The sequence below is a fragment of the Melopsittacus undulatus genome, chromosome 10 (genome assembly GCF_012275295.1).
Source record: "Melopsittacus undulatus isolate bMelUnd1 chromosome 10, bMelUnd1.mat.Z, whole genome shotgun sequence".
In the NCBI taxonomy this organism is placed as follows: domain Eukaryota; kingdom Metazoa; phylum Chordata; class Aves; order Psittaciformes; family Psittaculidae; genus Melopsittacus; species Melopsittacus undulatus.
In genome coordinates, this window is record NC_047536.1 from 31,698,733 (window position 1) to 31,713,866 (window position 15,134).

Genomic DNA, 15,134 nt, shown 5'->3' on the forward strand with positions numbered 1-15,134 from the left:
CCTTTGTAGTCTGGCATATATCCCTGCTTTGTCCCTCCAGGTCTGCCCTTGTCTGGCCCGGGGTTACTCTGTAATGCTGCTTTAGCTGCTCGCTAATCCCTTGTTGCTGATGGTGCATTTCAGACATGACTGTTTGATTCAATGGGAACGTGTTTGTCTGCTCTGTCCTTCAGCCAGGCTGTGCCTGTGGTGGCTTTTCTCTTGTTACTTCCAAATCTCTAGATCTAGAGTCCTGCGGGTGCTGCACTGAAAGAAATACTAAAATCAGGCCTGAAACCCTTGGGTGACTGGCTGTGGGAAGCTAGATGGGGTACCCATTCCTCATGACAGGAATTGAACCTCCAGCAGCTTTCAGGGAATGAAATAGAATAGTGAGTTATTAAGGAATTGCTCTTTCTCAGTTCTTGTTTCCCTTCTCTCCCAGGGACAAGCTGTTTCCTGCATTTGGGTTTGGAGCTCAGGTTCCACCTGATTGGCAGGTAGGGCCTTCACAGCACTGAACAGTTGCTCTGTCCATGTCTGCATTCCGTAAGTGCTTGTAATGTCACCGTTCCTAGGTATCCCATGAGTTTGCTTTGAACTTCAACCCCAGCAACCCTTACTGTCAAGGTGAGGATACCTCCTTATTAGTAGTATTTCAGTGAGAGGGATGGATGTTTGAAGTGTTGTATTCCTTTCATAACTGGTGAAAGATGGATGCAGCACAGGGTGTGCAGCAAGCATCCTCTCACCTGGATGCTGACAAGAGTGGATGTGTGTTGTTGCAGAGTTCTGTGTGGTCTCCATAAGCTCCAATGAAGGGGTGTGGACTTAATTTGGTTGTTAATCCATACTGAAAGTTTTGTTGTTTCACTGGGTTATTTTCCCACAACTTGCATAAAAAGCTCATGGTGATGTTAGAGGCACAACGAGAGAACAGCAAATCTGATCTCTGCAGATGTCCTCTAGTTTCAGCCCTGTGCTTTGTATATTTACTGTTACCCTGCTGCTTATTTGCCCTTTAGGAGTTCACAGTTGTGTGAGAGTTATTACCCTTTTGCCATACTATTTACTAATGCCTATAAAATGCTTCCTGGAGGAGTTGTGAGGCTCCTGTGGCAGTCTGCTTTCCTTGTGTTACAGGGATCCAAGGAATAGTGGATGCCTACCGCCACATCCTGCCTCAGATCCGACTCTATGGGCCAACCAATTTCTCTCCTATTATAAACCACGTGGCAAGGTTTGCAGCACACTCAGCACAACAAGGAACTGCTTCAGTGAGTGCATGTTCTTTCTTCTCCATCTGCCTTTGGGTTGATATTTCTGTTTCCCATGTTCATAATGGGATAGAATGGACTGGTAAAGTGAGGAAAGAAATTGCTCCGTTTCCCTTCTGTTGTGTGAGCTGTGGTATTGTGGAGCCCTAACTGGCTCTTTCTGATGTTTTTCAGCAATATTTCATCTTGCTGATCATCACAGATGGAGAGATCACTGACCTTGACCAAACCAGGCAAGCGATTGTTAATGCCTCTAAGCTGCCGATGTCCATCATCATTGTGGGAGTTGGGGAAGCTGATTTCAAAGCAATGGAGTTCCTTGATGGAGATAATGGTGTCCTGAAGTCTCTGACAGGAGAACCAGCTGCACGAGACATTGTCCAGTTCGTGCCTTTCCGACAGTTCAGAAATGTACGTTGCCTCTGACTTCAGCAGCCCTGGTGCCAATGTATATGCAATTACTGCATCTAAAAACTGAGTTTTGCCTTGTTGCAGCTCTCTTGCAGCTTTCTTCGATAGCTGCTGTATCACTGATTTGGTATGCGAGCTCTTGGCTATGGCAGAGTTAAAGGATCTCTCCTGGTCTGCAAACATTTAGGCAAGGACCAGAGATCATATTGTCGGTCTCCAGTGTTGAGTCCCTTGAGTGATAGAAGCTGATAGAAGTCTTCCTTGCTGCTGGGAGCAGTCCTGGCATTGTCCAGCTCCTCCCTCCTTCCCCTGCTGGCACTAGTATTCATGCCCATTGCACAATGAATGGGGTTGAAGAGTGGAGTCAAAATGAAAACCCAAAATAAGAGACAATATTGGTGCCTGGGGCAGGTTCCCACCCAGATCAGGAGCATATAAAGGCTGTGTGAGCTTGGGCTTTGGTGGGAGCTGTGTAGGGATGGGAACAAGGGATTTTCATCAGCAGTGCTCACTGGGAATGATGGGAAGTGCTCTTAAAACTGCAGCAAGGAACTGTTGAAGCAGGCATGTGGTGGGCTGTGCTCTGAACTTGGTAAGAGTTTGTCACTGAGCTCATCAATCCTTTCTCTGCAGCATTCCTGGTTTCCTCTCCCTGTTCTCTTGCAGGCTCCTCGGGAAGCGCTTTCCCAGATGGTTCTGGCTGAAGTACCGAAGCAGCTGGTGTCCTACTACAAGTGGCAGGGATGGCCACCCGTGAAAGCACCTGAAGTAAAGATCATGTAGATTGCAGCCTCACCTGGCTGCCTGTGGCACCACCGGGATGAAGAGAGCTGTCAGCACCCACACTCTGTCCCTTGCACATTGTGGGATTGTACCTTTCACACTAATCTTTTACCTGCTTGTGCTCCGTGTCTTTGATCTTTCCTGTTCCTCATCAGAGGGAATGTAACCATGGAAGAAACCCACAACTGCTGGCAGTTTTTGTCACAGAAAACACCATCTTGTTAGTTGTTTACCTAGAAACAGTGGCACATCATTGCTTGACACAACCCAGCTGCTGCTTGGTGTCAGAGCAGGCAAGTGCACTGCTTCAGTGCAGAGTTAGGCAGGAGAAGTATTGCTGTCATGATACTTGTCATACATTCCATGATATCTTTTTTCCCTCTATCAGGCTGCCTTGGGAATGGGGACCCTTCTGTCCTGCTTGGTACCAAAGTCTGTTGGTTGGATTCCTGAGGTAGTTCCTGTCGTGCCTTTCTAAAGTGCCAGTATATTTTTATATGTCGAGGTTTATTTTTACATGTCAGTGGCCATATTTTGCCATCTTATTTTTAATCATGTTCTTCTCTTAGCAAGAACAGCTTTTGTGATGGCCTCTTGCTGGGAGCCATTGTTGAGCACTGCACTTTGCTTATTGGGGGGGGGGAATTAGTGAAGATGAATCATTCATTAGTCAGGGGCACAATGAGTCACATTCATGTGACTTTCAAAATGCAACAACTGGAAACATTGATATAAAGATGCTTTGAGTGATTTGCTGGGTGGCAGAGGTTACAAAATTAAGGCATAAGTGTCTATAGAACTCCAGAGAGGTGCTTCCTTGTCCCCAGGAGGGTGAAGGGTGTGTTGTGGTCTGGGGACTGTAGAACAGCACGATTGCATTGAGAGACAGGAATTTCAAAGGAGGGATACAGAAGCCTGGATTTGTCAATGCACTGGGAGTGGTCATCACTTTCCATTTCATAAATAAACAACCTGCTTTGATTTACGTAACATGTCTGGACTCTTTATTTCCTTTCTCTGCTTTTCCTTCCCCCTGATGGGGTGTTTTGGATTATGAAAGCTCTTTGCTATAGTTGTAGCCTGGTGATGATTCAGCATCTCGGTTAGCCTGGGTCGAGTGCGATCAGCTGCAAAAGCAGAGCAGGTTGCCTGTCATCACTGGTTTTGTTCAGTCACTGAGGCTGTGGAATGTGTAACCTGCAGCCCTGTCCTGCAGTAATGTGGGCTGTTTCTTTACTGTGAAATTATGAAGGAACTTGTCTGTTGTACCAGGTAAACCAGGAAATAGAGTAACTGGAAGACTGCCCTGGTGATTCAGGCTGTGGAACTGGTCTGTTACAAACCTGGGTGAAAGCAAAACCTGGGTTTGAATCCACATCTTGAATTAGACTGGTTGTTCTGGATGGTATCTGCCACCAAATGAGTAGGTAGCTTGTGCTTGAAGGGCTGTGGGTCTGGGAGCACCAGATTAAGGTGAAGTTGTGCTATTTCCTTCCTCAAAGCCAATTTTGACCATGATGTGTTCTCCCAGCTTCCTCTAGAGAAACACCGCATCGTCTAACCTGCAGCACCAGTTTTCTTGCACTTAGATTCTTGAAGGAAACCAAGCAGCCTCTCTTAAGTGGCTGCCTGAAGAAAAACGTGTCACAAGTGGGGAAGAGAGGGAGGAAAACTGCCCTCATGGCAGCTTTGGTGATGCGATTGTCTCATTATGCAGCCTGAACTGCAGCCCTTGCTCTGCTGCAGCCATCACTGGGGGTGGACTCAGAGCACTGAGCTTTATGTGCTGCCCTAAACTGATGGGCTCCTTTGGGTTCACAAAGGAGGTGGTTAATGCTGCCAGCCTGCTGTGGTTTTGTTGCTGCTCTGTGAAGTGGCATCCTTTCCACTGCAGCTTGTTTCCATTGCCAGCTTCCCTGGCACTCCGGAAGCTCTTGTGCAAGAGGGAAGTAAAGGGAGTAACCACAGGGCTTGCTTTGAAGGGGCCTGGCATTGCACAGCCATGATTCACTCCTCAGTGTTTGCAGAGCTGGATTAGCCACTGCTGCAAGGTGTGTGGGTGCAGGTGTTTGGTGTTGGGCACTGAGTAGGAGAGCCAGACCCCCAGGTGAAAGAAATGCTTTCCAAACCCTGCTGAGCTCATGATTGCCCAATTGCTTTCATCTGGCCTGGACCTGGGCTATAGAAGGGCTCCAACAGCTCTCATTAACCAGCTTTTGTGCAGGTGAGGTGAGCATCAGGCCCAGCAGGTGAGCGCAGCTTGAGCCCATGAGGTGCTGCTGGCCTCCCTCCTGCTGCCAGAGGCTGGTGCAGGGCCAAGCTCCTACCCCATGGTCCGTGGATTTCTGCTTGTCTCTATCCTGCGGAGAGCTGGGACCTGAGCTGCAGCCCCTGCCCACAGACAGTGCTCTGGTGCCCAGCTCCACCAGTTCAGTTCCTCTTGGCTCACTCCGGTGCAGGTAGGCAGGAGGTGAGCAGGGGCTGCTGAGCACATGCTGGTCTGGGTGCAGTTTCCTCGTGTCAGGGCAGCCCAACCCTCCTAATGAGAGGGCTGCCAGGCCCTTCCCCAGCCTCTCTATTTGCTTTGGGTGGTTTTAACCCCAGAAGCCGAGATTTTGTGCTGGAGAAGCCGCGGGGTGGCCGAGAGCAGCACTGGGGGCTCCCGTCCTCACCCCAGTGCTCAGGCTTGAGTCCTCCAGCCCCGGCTTTGGAATCCCGTGTCCCCTCCAGGAGCGTGGTCTCCACCGGGGGCTATTTCCCCTTCTCCCTCCATTCCCTACCCTGGGAAGCGCCAGCCCCTGCGCTCCCCGTCCATCAGCGCTGCCCCGCGGTGAGAGAGGGGCCGGTGCCGTCTCCCCCGAGCGCTCCCGTTAACCCCGGGGGCTGCGGGGCGGGGAGCGGCGGCCGAACCGGCCGGGCGAGTCGGGGCTGAGTCACTGCGGGCGGAGCGGGGCCGAGGGGGCCCGAGCTGCCCCACACCGGCCCCATGGCGCTGAGCGTCGGCGTGCGGCGGCTGAGCCGGCTGCCGGGGAGCGGCGAGCGGCAGGTCCAGCTCCGCTTCCGAGGTGCGCCCGGGGGCAGCGGGGAGGGATGCGGGGATGGGGTCTGCGGTACCCGGCCCCTCACGGCTCCCCTCTCCTTCCCAAGGCTTCACCCAGAAGACGAGGAAGATCCACTGCGGCTCGGAGGCTGTCTTTGAGGAGGTGAGGGCAGAGCACCGGGGCTCCTCTGCGGGTGTTGTCCGTGGGATGTGACAGTATCTCGGTTAGCACCTTGTCATCCAGGGGAGCGCAGGGATGGATGGGGGGCTGTGGAGTTTTCCTCCTAGCATCATCCATGGGTCCTGAGCACAAGAGGGACTTGGAGCTGTTGGAGTGAGCCCAGAGGAGGCCATGGAGCTGCTGCGAGGGCTGGAGCAGCTCTGCTCTGGAGCCAGGCTGAGAGAGCTGGGCTGGGGCAGCCTGGACAAGAGAAGGCTCCTGAAGGGGAGACCTCAGAGCAGCTCCAGTGCCTGAAGGGGCTGCAGGAAAGCTGGAGAGAGGCTTGGGACAAGGGCCTCTAGGGACAGGCCAAGGGGAATGGCTTTAACCTGTCAGAACAGGGGAGACTGAGATGAGCTCTTAGGCAGAAGCTGTTCCCTGTGAGGGTGCTGAGGCGCTGGCACAGGGTGCCCAGAGAAGCTGTGGCTGCCCCATCCCTGGCAGTTTTCAAGGCCAGGCTGGCCTGGAGAAAGGAAGAGAAAACCTTTGGGGCAGGATGGACCTTTCCCTCCTGGCAGCCACAAGGCATCCGGCCCGTTCGGGTGTCAGGTGAATGGCAGCCTCGGGGCACAACTTTCCAGCCTGATCGCTCCCTGCCCTGGGTGATCCCTGCACCTTCCCATGCCCCATCTCACCCCACAACCTGTCAGCTCCGCGTCCTCCACAGGCACAAGCACCCTCCTCTTCCCAGGGTGATGATGCTCTGGCTGCCTTAGCAGCTGACCTGCGGCTCTGTGCTGCTGGAGGCACCCTCACTTCCCTCCCCACCATTCCTCCATCCCATCTGCAGCATCTGCCCTGGCCAGCAGGAAGGTGTCTCCCCACCACAGCAGCTTTCTGTGGTGCTCTTTGGCTCGGTCACCTCGCAGAGGAACCCAATCGCTCACAGAACAGTGGGAAGTGTGCCTGGGAATGAGCTGTCCCCTCTTCATGCTCTGTTTGTAGCTCTTCCGCTGGCCTCACTATGGGAAGCTCGTCATGGGAGAAACGCTGTCCATTAAGGTTTACAACTGCAGCAAGGTGTTCAGTAACAGGTAGGTCCTTTGGTTGGTGGGGTGACCAGCAGAGGTGGGACAAGAGACGTGCTGGGCTTTGAATCATTTACTGGGAATAGAATTATCTATTGGAAATCTGATGGAAGGAAGATGAACAGGATACAACGTCTGGAAGAGGGATGGAGCTGGTTGTTCTGGTGTGCAGCACTGCTGTATATATTCAGTTAAATAAAGGGAGTGAATGAGAATGATTTGGTTGTGTCAGCAGTAACAGAGTCTACCCAAGGATCCGGATCAGGCACAGGTAAAAGGGGGCCCTAAAAGAGCTACAAGGGCAGGACTTGCAGCAGAGTGGTGGAGCAAGCAGAACAGAGGCTCATCCTCCCAGGGCATGTGAAACATGAGTCCACAGGGAAAGGTGTCAGCTCTGATAAGCAAAGTACAAGAACTGAAGACAAACCAACAGGAACAGCTTTTCTGAGGCTGCTGCTATTACAAACCTTTGCAAAGCCATCCCAAACCTGCTGGAGAGGGTGTGGAGGAAGCAAATGAATGCAGCACACACAAGATGCTTAAAGATAAAACCAGAGCAGAAAGTGTGGCTGAACTCTGTGTCACTGTTTACTGGATGCTTTCCTTATGGGAGGGGGATCAGGGGAATTATCTCTGACTGAAATGTCAATAGAAACTGCTAAAGGACAAACAGATAAAGCAAACAGTAACAAAACACAGGGACCTGACTGCACTGACCAAGGAAATCCAATGGGAAGTGAGTGGTCTGGCACTGACAGCATCTATCCACACAGGATAGATGTTCTAGAAGAGGGATGGAGCTGGTGGTTCTGATGCCAGCGGTGCTGGATGTAATCAGTTAAATAAGGGGGATAACTAAGAATGATTTAGTTGTGCTGCTGGGGAGCAGAGTAATGGCAGGTGACAGAGATTAGAGTTTCAAAGCAGTTGATCAGCCCACTGGGATGATGATTATACAACAGGACCTGCCACTTGCAGGGAGCAACACGACCCTTCCCAGGGGTAAAGCCCCCTTTGGAGCAGGTTCATTCTGACCTGACTTGCTGCAGGCATCCCTATGGCCATGGCTTTATGTCCTATTTCTGCATCTCCTCCTGTGGAGCTTCTGCTTCCCTGCTTTGTCTGGGAAGCCTCAGCAGCTCTGCTGGGTGCCCGGACACAGGCTGGCTCCTGGGAGAGCAGCTCTGGGGAAGGGGAGAGCTCCTCACACTCGGTGGGGCTGGATCTGCACAAGCCTTTAACCACTGCTGGCAGCTCGGTTGCAAGCAGCTGCCTGGGCATGGCTGGGGTTGAGCACAAACTCTTCATGGTCATCGTTAGGGACTGTAGTGACAGGACAAGGGTTAAAATTGGGTTCAAACTTAAACAGTGGAAGTTTAGATTGGATATAAGGAAGAAATTCTTTACTGTGAGGGTGCTGAGGCACTGGAATGGGTTGCCCAGGGAAGCTGTGAATGCTCCATCCCTGGCAGTGTTCAAGGCCAGGCTGAATGAAGCCTTGGGTGCCATGGTTTAGTGTGAGGTGTCCCTGCCCATGGCAGGGGGGTTGGAACTGGATGATCTTCAGGTCCTTCCCAACCCCAACTATTCCATGATTCTATGGTCAGTGGGACTTGGGTGTTTCATCTCCCTGTGGAAACCTCTGTAGTGTTTTCCTGTCTTTGCTGCAGCTCAGAGGGGCTGGGAGCAGGAGAGGAAAGATCCTGGTCCTCTCTTCCCCCAGGATGTGGGCACTGATGCTATGAATGCTATTACTGCAGCCTCTGGTTTTGTTGCAGGCTGCTGGGTACCCTTGTCCTCAGCCTTCAGCACCTGATGACATCTGGGAGGCTGATCCTTCGGGAAGCCCTTGTTGACAGGAACCAGAGGGTCACTGGTGTAAGTCCTCTGTGGGCCACAGGCTTTGAGGGAAACCTGATGTGATGCTTCCCACGTAGATTTGGGGCTCAGGGGGAGTCCATGGTGCTGCTTTGAGCCTGGGAGTGTTGTGCATTTGTGCCTCTCTGTGCAGAGATGCAGCTGCTTGACACCCATCAAGTGGTTCAAGGAGCATCGAGACGTGCATGGGGTGGGCTGGGGGCCTTGGAGACCTGCCGAGGGCATGAATGAACACAGGGAGGTTCAGTAACCCCCCCCATTCTGGGTGATGGATGCAGGAGGGGGCATTTCATCTGCTGAGGTGGCTGGGTCGGTGGGTTTGTGTCAGTTTTGTTTCCTGCTGCAGATCTACATCGAGTTGGATTTGCGCTACCAACCTCCAGATGGCTCAGCTGGGACCTGGGTCGAAGAGGATTTTGTCTGTCAGGTGAAAGACAGGTACAGGAATCCTAGAAGGAACAAATATCCAGGCAGCTTGTACAGCTGCCTTTGTCCATGCAGCCTTTGGGATGCAATCCAGCCTCATTTACTCCACGTTGGCCAGGCTGGTGCATCTCTGCTCTGCAGTAAGTGAGTAGAGGTCTTTGAGAGCATGTACCTTGTCTTCACAAGTGACTGCAGCAACCCACAGCACCCTGGAGTCCTTTTGGACTCGAGAGCATTTCTGCAGCCTTCCTGGTTGATGGGAGCTAGACTTTGTGGTTGCCAAGGTGCAGAGAGCGTGGCTTGGGGCTGTATCCATCCTGGTGGTACCCAAAGCCAAGGGAGATGTGGGTGTCTGGGGACAGCAGCAAGGAAGGCCTGAGCAGTGTCACTGCGGGCATGCCAGAGGCGAAGCAGTGGGCACATTGGATAGACAGTGGAAAAGCATCACTTGGGAGGATGCTGTTGTCCTTGCCAGGAGCCAAGCAGGGGCATGGCTGTGGCACTGGTACTAAACACATCCACAAACAGCCACAACAAACTCGTTTTTCAGCAAACCTTATCTTTTTCTTACAGTTCAGAGTTAATGATCCGCAATCCTGCGTTTGAGGAGCTGGAGTAAGTAGCCCTCGTGTACCAACTCCCTCCGGGGTGCAGGGAAGTGCACTAACCCCTTGTCAGGGCTCACAATGTGCTGAGTGATGTGATGGGGGTTTGCAGGGCAGCAGAGGGACCGAGAGGCAATGAACTGGACAGGAGAGCTGCTGCACTGGGCAGGAAGCTGGCAAAGGGCCTGGAGACGGATGAGGAAGAGGAAGAGGAGGAAGAAGATTTCTATGATACATCTGAGATGGAGGTTACTGGCATTGTCTTCAGCCCTGTGAGGAGGTATCCGTGGTGTGCTCTGCTCTCCTGCCCCTGGGATGGGAAGTACCAGCTCCTGCAGGAATCCTGCATCTCTTGGCATTCTGCCTCTGCAAAATGGGGATCTTCATTCACCAATGGTGCCAAACAGGGGCTCTTGGGGTTTGCTTGTTCCCAGGGTGAGGGGCTATTATTTGCCAGGTTGTTTCCCTTGGTGAGACCTTGCTCAGGTCCCTGTAGATGAAGACCTGCTCACATGGGTTGTTCTTCTGTGCAGCCGCTCCAGACTTTGCTCCGCACGGGACCTCTTTGCCACCCCAACCCCACAGAGCTTCCAGGTACCGCAGCACTGGGTGCACATCCCTGCACCTATGGATGTACAGGAGAAGGGAATCGGTCTGATGGCCACATGTGCCACTGCTAAACACTGCACAGGGAGAGCCTCAGAGAGCACCCAGGCAGGGCTGGTTCCCCCCAGCTTCCCCAGGGATATGTGGGCCATGGCTGGGGTGTTGGGATGCTGCAGGGCCTTCCTTGGAGATGCTGGAGGCTGGCATGAAGCTGTGGTTCTGGCCGATGCTCTGACATCAGCTTGATTTGAACCCACTGTGAAGTCTGGGAAGGGAGGTCAGTACCATGATTTGCCCTTGCAGATCTCAGGGGAGGTGGATTTAAATCCTTCCTTGGTTCTAAGTAAACATGGACTCACATTTGCATCTCCTGCTTTCCAGAGCTGGGTCCTATCGACCAGGCAGGAGCTTTTGTGAGGGTGGAATTTCCAACCATCCTTTCATTGAAGCTATTATTCTTCAGCTTAACAGCTGTCTATTTGCTTGCACTGAGAGCAAATGTGAGAACACTTCTCCCATGTCTTGACTCATAATCAGTTGCAGCAAAGGGGACAGCCCCATTCCAGTCTTTCCAATGGTGTCCATCTCAGTAGGATTCAAAGAGAAGTATTGCACTGCCCTGCACCTTTGTGTACTGGTATTGCTGAAACAGCTCAAAATGGAGCTGGAAATAAGGACAGTGTTGATCTGAAGGTTTTCTCCTGTGTTTTCTCAGGTTGGGGTCAATATCATTGAAGCCCAGAAACTGGTGGGGGTGAACATTAACCCCTTTGTGGTAGTCAAGGTTGGAGAGGAGAAGAGGCACACAGCAACGCAGAAGTCAACAAACTGCCCCTTCTACAATGAAGTATGTGACAGGGGCTCTGTCCTTGCCCTGCTGGTGTCCCAAGTCCTTGCAGGGGATGCTCTCAGGCAGTGGCACCTGTGGGTCCATGCTGGGAGCCCAGACTGAGATGTTCTTCTCTTCCAGTATTTTTTGTTTGAATTCCATGAGCCGAAAGACATTTTATTCCACAGACTCATAGAGATCTCGGTAAGGATGCGCTCCTCTTCATCCTTCACCTGTAACTGGTACAGCCCAACTGGTACAGCACCAGCGCTATTGCATGTTGGTGCAGGGGGTGATGGGCAAGGTGCTCAGGAGGGTCTGTGCTGTCTGCAGGTTTTTCATTCCAAGGCAATTCCATTCCTGGGAACGTGCATCGGAACGTTCAAGATGGATGTTGTGACGGTGTACAGCCAGCCAGGTGTGATGGACTGCACTGCCTACCCCTGAAACTGATGGTTCTTCATGCTCTGCTGGGCCTGCTGAGGGCTCCCTTTGTAAAGCACCCAGCTCACATGAGGAGCAGCCCTTACTGCCTGTGGGCTGGTGATGCCTCCAGCACCTTCAGAGGCAGGATCAGGGCAACCTTTGTGCCTCTGTATTTGGGATGTGAAATGGAAACCACAGTGATCTCCTTCCCTCCCCTCACAGACCACAGGTTCTTCCAGAAGTGGGCAGTTATCAGTGACCCCACAGACACCCGGGCAGGCGTGAAAGGCTTTGTGAAGTGCAACATCTCCGTCACCGCACGTGGGGATGCTGTGAGCTCCCTTCCCACCTCCTCCAGCAGCCGGGATGAGGACATTGAGCGGTAGGTACAGTATGGTCTTGCATGGTCAAGTTTTGCCTCATTATTCCCAGGGAAAGAAACGTGTTCTGGAGCAGGATCCAAACCTCCCTCCAGTCAGGGCCTTTCCCAGCCTTGTGTTTCCTGGGCTCCAGGAGAGATCCAGAACATGAACTTGTCTTTCAGGAACCTGCTGCTGCCCAAGAGAGTCCCTGCAGAGAGACCCTGGGCCAGGGTCTGCATCAAGCTCTACCGTGCCGAGGGCCTGCCCAGCATGAGTGCAGGCATCATGGGTGGTTTCTCCAAGATCATAGGGGACAAAAAGGTCTTTATTGACCCATATGTGCAGGTCTTGTTCTGTGGGCAGCAGGTGAGTCTGACAGGGGGGTGCATGGGGCTGATCCTCCCTTGGCTGGGCAGCACCATGCATTAGGCTCATTCTGCAGGGAGTCTCCATGGGACACAGCAATCCCATTGGAGATGGCTGGGAGAGAGCTCAAGTCCTGCTGCCTTTGGCAGTGGCCTGAGTTGTGTGGTCACGGATGTGTGGTTCTTATGGGACTTATGTCCCTGCAGAGGGGACAGCCCCAGCACTGAGCACAGCCCCTGGGTGAGAAAGCGGAGATTTCATATCCCTAAACACAGGGGCAAATAAACCCCAGAGCATACAATAAATCCTCTGTGGCAAATTGGACTCAGTCTGACTCCCTTGGAGAGGGTTTACTGAGCTAATGGCCCTTTCCTTGCACCCAGGGCCAGGGTTTCTGGTCCTGTGATATCTGTTAAGATGGGAGTCAGTGCAGGGCTTCGGGACAGCCCTCCTAGGTGAAACACAGAGAGCAATTGCTGGGATAGGGGCAGGAACAGTGATACTGCCACATCCAGGTCCTTCCTGGCACTGTCTGCAGGACTGATAGGAAATGCCATTCCCAGAGAGGCTCCAAGGCATCCCTTGCTCTGGCTGAGGCTGTGTGGTTTTCACACGTTCTCCTTCTCAGGGGGAAACATCAGTGGAGACCAGCACCACTGAGCCCGAGTGGAATGAGCAGATCAGCTTCATTGAGATGTTCCCACCTCTGGCCAGGAAGATCAAAGTCCAGGTGCTGGATGATGCCAACGTTGGTGACGTGGCCATTGCTACGCACTACATCGACCTGCAACAGATCTCGGACCCTGGCAGGAATGGTGAGGCTTTGGGGACATGCTGAGCAGCCCCATGCCATCAACCCCTGCTCAGCCCCATGCCATCACCCTCTGCTCAGCCCCATGCCATCAACCCCTGCTCAGCCCCATGCCATCAACCCCTGCTCAGCCCCATGCCATCAACCCCTGCTCAGCCCCATGCCATCAACCCCTGCTCAGCCATGGTGGTCTCCTGGAGGGTGGGATGCAGGAGAGGCTGAAGCACATTCACACCCTCATGCCCTGGGATGTATTCTTGGAGGGAGTGCTCTGTGCATCAGCCCCTGAGCTGTAATTATAGAATCATAGAATTATAGAATAGTTAGGATTGGAAAGGACCTCAAGATCATCCAGTTCCAACCCCCTGCCATGGGCAGGGACACCTCACACTAAAACATATCACCCAAGGCTTCATCCAACCTGGTCTTGAACACTGCCAGGGATGGAGCATTCACAACCTCCCTGGGCAACCCATTCCAGTGCCTCAACACCCTCACAGAAAAGAATTTCTTCCTTATATCAAGTCTAAACCTCTGCTGTTTAAGTTTCAACCCGTTACCCCTTGTCCCATCACTACAGTCCCTAATGAATAGTCCCTCCCCACATCCCTGCAGGCCCCCTTCAGATACTGGAAGGCTGCTATGAGGTCTCCATGCAGCCTTCTCTTCTCCAGGCTGAACAGCCCCAACTTGCTCAGCCTGTCTTCATATGGGAGGTGCTCCAGTCCCTGTCCCTGTCATTGCAGGCTTTAACCCCACATTCGGCCCAGCCTGGGTGAACCTGTATGGCTCCCCCCAGAACTCGGCTCTGGGGGACATCCACAAGGACCTCAACGAGGGCAGGGGTGAGGGGATCTTCTACCGGGGCCGCCTTCTCATGGCCATCACAGTGGAGATCTTCAGCAGCCCCAGCGTGGCAGAGAGGAAGCTTGGGGACAAGGTGAAAGGTGCCCTGAGCAAGCTGAAGCTGAAGAAGAAAAGCAAGAAATCCAAGGAGAAAGCCAAAGAACTGCTGCAGCTGCGGGCAGAGGAGGAGCCTGGGGGCTCTCCTGGGGTTGAGCAGCCCGAGGAGGTCACTGTGGAGGTGGAAGAGCTTCACCCGCTCCCCGGGGTGAGTCCTGCAGTGCTGGCACTGGGATCTCTTGCTGGTGCAGCAGTGCTGGAGCAAACCCAGCATGCCGAGGGCTGGGCCATCCAGGGCACTCCCAGCCCCTGTAAGGGCTCAGGCCAGACCCACAGCCTCAAAACTGCCTCCCACAGTGAGGCTTGGAGTGTCCCCATGGAAGGGCTCTCACATGTGGGTTATTCCCAGGGCACAGCTGCCTTTGGGCATGTGCTTGTTCTCTCTTGGAGCCAGGGAGCTGTTAACTGGTCCTGGGTCTTCCCTTGGCCTGGGTAAAGCAGGTGGGATATAACTGTGTTGATAGAGCAGCCATCCTTTAGCCTACAGATCTGCTCACAAGCATCAGTCTGAGCCATGGCTCTGCACCAGCCCCCAGGGATACCCAAGGAAACTTCCTGCTGGTGGCAGTGACCTCAGCAGCATCCCACTGACATCCCTGGTGCTCTCCCAGTTTCTGGTTTGGCACACGAGGCTCTCAGGCTGATTTCTGTCTCCTTGCTCAGAATGCACTGGGGAGGAAGGAGGAATTCCTTCTCTTTGCTGCCTTCTTTGAAGCCACTATGATGGACTCCTCTCTCGGCTCGAAGCCTGTCAGCTTTGAGGTCTCTATAGGTGGGTATTCCTCAGGGGCCTCTGTCCAGAAACTATGGGAACAGCCCCAGGTCAGCGCTGCAGTCTTGAGGTGCCAGCCTCCGAAACAGGAGCTTGGGAAGGATGGAGGATGAGGTCAGGGAATGCCTTAATCACCTTGGAAGTCTGGATGCTCTCCTATGGGATTGGAGATTTGCAGTGTTTGTGTGAACTGCCTGTGTGGGGAGAAGAGCTGAAGCTCTCCTGGGAAGTGGGGGGGTTTGGGAGCAAGGAAGGGAAGCAGAGGAGGGGTAAGCTGGAGTGCTGGGGTTGGCTGTGTGGTGGTGAGGGGCTGTGACAGTGGGTGATGGGGAATCAACAGTAGGAGAGCAGG

The 15,134-nt window shown here is 53.1% G+C and overlaps 2 protein-coding genes across 6 annotated transcripts in view; both read left to right on the forward strand.

Annotated features, from left to right (window-relative positions):
• Positions 1–3,440, forward strand: part of LOC101880811 (RNA-binding protein 12) — a 38,422-nt gene extending 34,982 nt beyond the window's left edge. For all 5 annotated transcript variants that reach the window (XM_034066594.1, XM_034066590.1, XM_034066593.1 and 2 more), the window contains 5 exons: positions 425–479; positions 558–609; positions 1,123–1,256; positions 1,431–1,667; positions 2,334–3,440. In XM_034066594.1, the coding sequence (XP_033922485.1) occupies positions 425–479; positions 558–609; positions 1,123–1,256; positions 1,431–1,667; positions 2,334–2,450 (595 nt within the window). In that variant the 3' untranslated portion in view covers positions 2,451–3,440. The remainder of the gene's footprint in view (positions 1–424; positions 480–557; positions 610–1,122; positions 1,257–1,430; positions 1,668–2,333) is intronic.
• Positions 3,441–5,436: 1,996 nt separating this feature from the next.
• The window catches only part of LOC101878338 (fer-1-like protein 4), a 28,416-nt gene continuing 18,718 nt past the window's right edge, over positions 5,437–15,134 (forward strand). Inside the window, exons 1-16 of the mRNA XM_034066595.1 lie at positions 5,437–5,515; positions 5,598–5,653; positions 6,656–6,744; positions 8,517–8,616; positions 8,963–9,054; positions 9,616–9,657; positions 9,760–9,927; positions 10,181–10,241; positions 10,969–11,100; positions 11,224–11,286; positions 11,416–11,500; positions 11,731–11,890; positions 12,053–12,236; positions 12,865–13,051; positions 13,794–14,158; positions 14,674–14,782. Coding sequence (XP_033922486.1) covers positions 5,437–5,515; positions 5,598–5,653; positions 6,656–6,744; positions 8,517–8,616; positions 8,963–9,054; positions 9,616–9,657; positions 9,760–9,927; positions 10,181–10,241; positions 10,969–11,100; positions 11,224–11,286; positions 11,416–11,500; positions 11,731–11,890; positions 12,053–12,236; positions 12,865–13,051; positions 13,794–14,158; positions 14,674–14,782 — 1,972 coding nt within the window. The remainder of the gene's footprint in view (positions 5,516–5,597; positions 5,654–6,655; positions 6,745–8,516; positions 8,617–8,962; positions 9,055–9,615; positions 9,658–9,759; positions 9,928–10,180; positions 10,242–10,968; positions 11,101–11,223; positions 11,287–11,415; positions 11,501–11,730; positions 11,891–12,052; positions 12,237–12,864; positions 13,052–13,793; positions 14,159–14,673; positions 14,783–15,134) is intronic.